Source organism: Balaenoptera ricei, chromosome 4 (assembly GCF_028023285.1).
Source record: "Balaenoptera ricei isolate mBalRic1 chromosome 4, mBalRic1.hap2, whole genome shotgun sequence".
Lineage (NCBI taxonomy): Eukaryota > Metazoa > Chordata > Mammalia > Artiodactyla > Balaenopteridae > Balaenoptera > Balaenoptera ricei.
The window spans coordinates 147320709-147326597 of NC_082642.1; the positions used below are offsets into that span (position 1 = coordinate 147320709).

At 35.7% G+C, this 5889-nt stretch overlaps 1 protein-coding gene across 1 annotated transcript; it reads right to left on the reverse strand.

Moving 5' to 3' along the window:
- Positions 1-3967: 3967 nt before the first annotated feature.
- On the reverse strand, positions 3968-5018 carry LOC132365540 (cytoplasmic protein NCK1-like). The gene has a single exon (XM_059922258.1). It carries the CDS (start codon positions 4968-4970, stop codon positions 3972-3974), a length of 999 nt encoding a protein of 332 aa, XP_059778241.1. The 5' UTR covers positions 4971-5018; the 3' UTR covers positions 3968-3971.
- Between the last annotated feature and the right edge of the window lie 871 nt (positions 5019-5889).

A 5889-nucleotide genomic window follows, 5' to 3' on the forward strand; every position in this document is an offset into this window, starting at 1 on the left:
AATCAATACATCATAATGCCTTTGGCTTCTAAGAAGACACATTGCATCAAAGTATCCTGAAGACACAGCAATTGTTCACAGCTACCTGTTTTTTGCACTGCTTAGTAATTCAACAAAATCTGATGTCACCAAGAAAGGCATCCCACATGTTACAGCACTGAAGATTCTTAGTAATGCATATAACGATATTGACAATAAAACAGGTGTTCCATGGACCGTTGAATTTTGTACAGGAAAAGTATCTTCATTGGAATTCAAAAGGTCTAAAACGATTTGGTTCTGTGGGATTTCCAATCAAATGGAAACATGAACTAAGCAAAACGTGTATCACTGGAAGGAGTTATAATCTTAAACATCAGTGAGTGTCATGTATAAGGGAACATAGTAGGAAGTAAATAATTCCACTTGGAAAAAAAATTTGATGCAAAAGCATTATTATTACAAAGCTTGAAATTCAATTATGTCAAAATGAATGAAAGAAAATAAACCCAAGTTTTTATGCTTGTGAAAAATGTTTATTAGAAACTATGCCCAGAATTATCACAGAATAGATTAAGAAAGAAGCTACATATCAGTAATGTTGCAGGAATGAGAACGTCCAGCATAAGTGATGAAACTCTGGTTTAGATTCATATGTCTCCATTGATTCAAAGTGTCAATCTTTATTGCAATATCTCCAGTGGCCTCTCAAAAATTTCACTGTTTGCATTGAAGGAAACAAAACAACTAATTTATTTAAAAATTATTTAAAAATAATGAGTGAGTAACAGAAAAAAAATAATTCAGAAAAATCTAGAGGACCAGTATCTTCTATAGAAAGTAGGATCGAAGTAGCCACAGCCATAACCACCATATCCTCCAAGACCATAATAGCCTAGGCCTCCAAAACCACCAAGGCCATAGCCAAGGCCACCATAGTAGTTGATGCAGTGGTAGCTCATTGTGTCAGGAGTTGAAGCATTGGTTGGATGTTGAAGGTGACTTTCCTGAGAATGAATATCACCAGCTGCACCCGCCTTTTATACTCCGTCCATGTGGGTGTGGTAAACCACAACACACAGGTGTCATTCTCTTTGAAAATCCATCTTTGGTGAAACACAGTACTATTAAGCCATACCTTTCTCTATGAAGGGTAGTTCCAGAGATGCACAAATATGTTTTTTCTTTGAATTGAATTGAATTTTCATTCTTCAGAAACGGGCTTTTTGTTGATAATTATTTTCATGTCTTCAAAGTTTATGTTTTTACATATTTCTATACCTACATCATAATAATCAGGCTCCCTTATTTTAGATAATTTGAGATTTTGATCTTTGTCAATGATATCTCCATTTTGCCTCAGATAGGGTTCTCTTCAATGATGATTTTTCCTTATTATTTATGATGAAATAAACTAGGATAAAATTATTAAATAATCCATAAATGATTGAGAACACATATTTTTAGAAAGGAAATATGCACAAGTATGTGGCTTTTCTTTCTTGTTGCATATTTGTATGATAACCTTCTAAGCACCCTCATACGTGTAAAGATAACATTCAAGTCTTGTCATAAAATAATCTAAGCCTACTTCCTCCAGTTTCTTGCCACTACAAGTGGCAATAAACCTCCACTCTACCTAGGTGAGCCCTCTCCAATTGTTTCTTGAAACTTCAGTTGCCTTTCTCACTCTAAGCATTTTATCAGACATCCTTTCTCACTCTAAAATAACTCCCTCTCCTCATAGCTTTCTTCAACAATTCTAGTCCACAAACACCTACAAACATACATCTACTGTTTTAAGTTGACACTGCCTCTTAAAAAATTTTTCATTTTTTGACTGGTTACTGGAACTGGTTTAAAAGCACTTTGAAGGCATGAAGCTGACACCTAACACAATACCTTGTAAAAGGAAACAACATACGTATTTGCTGATTTTTTTAATTTCTTTTTTCCTGAAATGCAAAATCATATTGTATGAGTTTTTTATAAATAGAGAAGTATTTATATGAAGGGATATAAATATTTATATTTATATACTTCAAATTGTAAAAAAAAATCAAAACAAATATACTCAATAAAATATTCATATTTACATTATATTATGAGAAATAAACAATGATAAGCCTTTGGGAAGGGAGATGATAGATGATAAATATATAAATGATGACTCCATTGACTTTAAATCCCACAACTTAATTGTATTCTCAATTGTGTGTGTGCTTGTGTGCTTGTCTCTTTATGTTGTATGTATGTGTGTGTTATTTGGTGTATGTGAATGAAGACATATGTGTTTTTTCTTATAAATACCATAAAGCAGTATATGGAGGAATAAAATGATGGGTAGTTACACTGATTTCAAGAGTAATTTAGAGGAATTAACTATTATGGTGGGAGCAATGTCTTGCAAGTAAGAATTCTGTAGAAATGTAAAATGAGCTGCATCTAGAGGATGTGTATAAGAATTTTACAAAGTGAGAAGAGGAGTTTCCAACACGGAAACTGGTTTTAGCTTATGATCAGATACAAAGGTAAGCAAGGTGTGTCCTTAATGAGCAAAGCATTGTGGTTGGAGCACAGAGTTTAAATAAAGAATAATTGATGGTTGGGAAGCATTTTAACTTACCTGCAGGGTGGGCCATACATTATATTCTATAGTTTTGTTTCGGGCTATGGGCTCAGAGAAGTGATGTTTTAGGATACATATTTTCTCTGAAATGTGGATTGTATGGTGAATTCTTGAAAGCAAGAGGACCACTTGAGAAGCTCTTACAATATCCCATCATAGTATGAAATAAGAAAAATGGACTAGAAAGGGTGAACGTAAGGTATATTATTAAATATCAGTAGTATTTGTGCAGATTTTAGAGACAAATATGAAACTTACAAGACATAGTTATTATTTTTCCTTGTTTAAATGTAATGTGCTATCCTCCTTTAAGTTAACTTTATTAAAAATTAAATAAATAAACAGTATCAGGCCCCAAATTTCTCATTACCAAATAATTATGACAAAATCCATTTCCTTGGAATTCTAGTCAGTCAACAACCAATTGGAGGGGAAATATATTTGTAAATATCCGGGAATGAGAACACATGAATGCAACCTAATTATAACAATAAAAAGAAAACTCTAAAAAAATATATATTTTGGTGCTAAGACCAACTTTGGAAAGTCACTTTGATTCTTTTACTCTGTATTTAAGATGCAATTATCTTCTGTGCAGAAAGTAAATTTTGAGGCATTTCTTCGTAATTACAAATAATTTATAAGTAGAAATTACATGATGAAAACATCAATCATAATATTCTGTCACAAGGTGTCTTCATTTGGCAATCAAAGTGGCAGTGTAGATGCAAATATTCTGAGGTCAAAGCTTCTTGTCTTTTACTCATACATATATCTATTTCTCTGCTCATAAGATCATGAGCAGAAACTTTATTCAGGCCTCGAGCCCTGAAAATGTGAACACAACTCACATTCTTCTTCTTTATCATCACTCATATGATCAGTATGAGTGACATTCTTTTTTTTTTAACAACTCTCCAAGAAATTTATTTTAGCATATGCCATATATTGATATAATTGATATAATAATTTTATATGAAGAGAACAATTGCAGAAGTAACTAAGGTGGTGCCCTTACAAGGAAATAAAGGAAAGGCAATAAAGAAATTCTTCCATATAAAGACTTTTGATCTGCATCATTTTTTCAAAATATAAAATCTTAATATTAGAAGCAAAGAGAAAAAGAGCAAAAAAACAATAAAACAGAAGACCAAGGATAAGGAATTGCTCTATGCAGATGTTTGGCATATGTAGTATATATGTATGGACTGAATTATAATAAAAATACTTATGAAGTATAGGCAATTTTCATATAGAGTTAGAAACAGCAATTTCCAGTCAAGCATGACTGGACTGATATTTTCTCAGTCTTCAATTACATGACGAATTACAACTGTATAGCAGTCACTTCTGGTCAGCAGTATCATGATAAATGCTTGATAAGATATAATTTTTCTCCTTGTTCACTTGTAAAAATTGGTGTCTTTTTGTAATGTTCTACAACTTCTTCCATGGTGCTGAATTTACGCTGCCCAATGCAGTAGACAATCTCTTTTAGTTGGACTTTAAAATGCTTGTTTTTCCCCCGTGCTTTTAGTGATACTGAAAAATCATTTGGCGAAGATTCACTATCACGAATGAGGAAATCAGCTTCATGCCCTCTTTCATTTAATGCCATTTCTGCTTGGTGCCTGGTGACTTTCCCATAATACCATGGATTGCCAGCAAACTTTCCAGTGAGTGAAAGCCTAATGTAATCACACTGTGGAAGTGATGGTTCCAAACCTGAGGTTAATGGATTATTCTGCATAATGGTAACATAGTTTTTCAGCACCAGACCAACCATTCCATTGACCTTCCTGCATTTCCACCACTCAGGGTCATTTTCAGGTTTTTCAATAACATCCATTACTTTGCCTTTCTCAAAATTAAGTTTTTCATCATTGGACGAGCTGAATGGGTAAAGAGCCTGTACCACATGTAACACTTGCCCAGTATTTAGGTTACTGACTGCTGCTAATTTCTCTGACAAAGAACCCACATGGTCACCCAAAGGACTGTCGCCTTCCTCAGTCACATAGTTTGAAGGGAACCATCCAACATGTCCATTGTAGCTACCCCGCCACCACCCATCACTGCATTTCTCCATGACAATCACCTTTGTCCCTTTTATCAATGACGATTCATCCTCTCTCTCTGCCATGTAGTTAAATTTTACATAAGCAGGCATGTTGAGGTCATACAGATGTTCCCCTGGGTCAACAAAGCTATCATCAGCAGGAGATGCAGAATCTGGCACACTAGGTTTTCTTTTCACTTTTCCAATGCCTAACGTATCCTTTAGGTTTTTTACAATCGATGCTTTCTGAGCACTGTTTTTCCTTTCCACGTAGTTAGAAGGCACAAAACCCGTTTTATCCATGGAATTTTGAACTCACCACCAGGACTTAGAATCATCCAGAAGCCACAATCTCTCATTCTTCTTCTTTTTTTTTTTTTTTTTTTGGCTGTGTTGGGTCTTCATTTCTGTGCGAGGGCCTTCTCCAGTTGCGGCAAGCGGGGGCCACTCTTCATCGCGGTGCGCGGGCCTCTCACTATCGCGGCCTCTCCTGTTGCGGAGCACAGGCTCCAGACGCGCAGGCTCAGCAGTTGTGGCTCACGGGCCTAGTTGCTCCGCCGCATGTGGGATCTTCCCAGACCAGGGCTCGAACCCGTGTGCCCTGCATTGGCAGGCAGACTCTCAACCACTGCGCCACCAGGGAAGCCCCGGGAAGCCCCGGGAAGCCCCTCTCATTCTTCTTGATGTCCAGCTCTTGTTCTTGTTGGGCCACATAATCAACTTTGGCTACTACCACGACTTCTTCTGCCATTTTTCAGCAGCTTCTCTACTGTTCAAATCCAGACTTACTGCTCTTTCATCTGATAATCAGTTAGCATTAAGGGAATTCTCTTTATCACCTTAGGAATCCCCTTTGTCCCTCTAGAATTTGATTTCCTGTTTCCTATATTCTGCCTGACATTCTTGAAATAAATCTCCTCAAACTGCTTTCCTTTCTAGTCCAGACCCCATATATGGGCACAGTGTTTGAGCTGGGACTTCTTGGGCACGTGCCAAGATTACAGTATTTTATCTGCATTTCAATTACTTTCTTTTAAACATTTTTTTCTGTGTCACTATTTTTTTTAAATTTATGGCAGTATGAAATGAAAATCATTTTCATTATTTAAAGATGCCCATATACTATATTCACTGTAAAAATCCAACAATGACCCTAAAGCTCCAATTCCTTCTTTATCTTATAGAAAATATTTTTCTTCTCCCTCCCCATGACAATGCACGT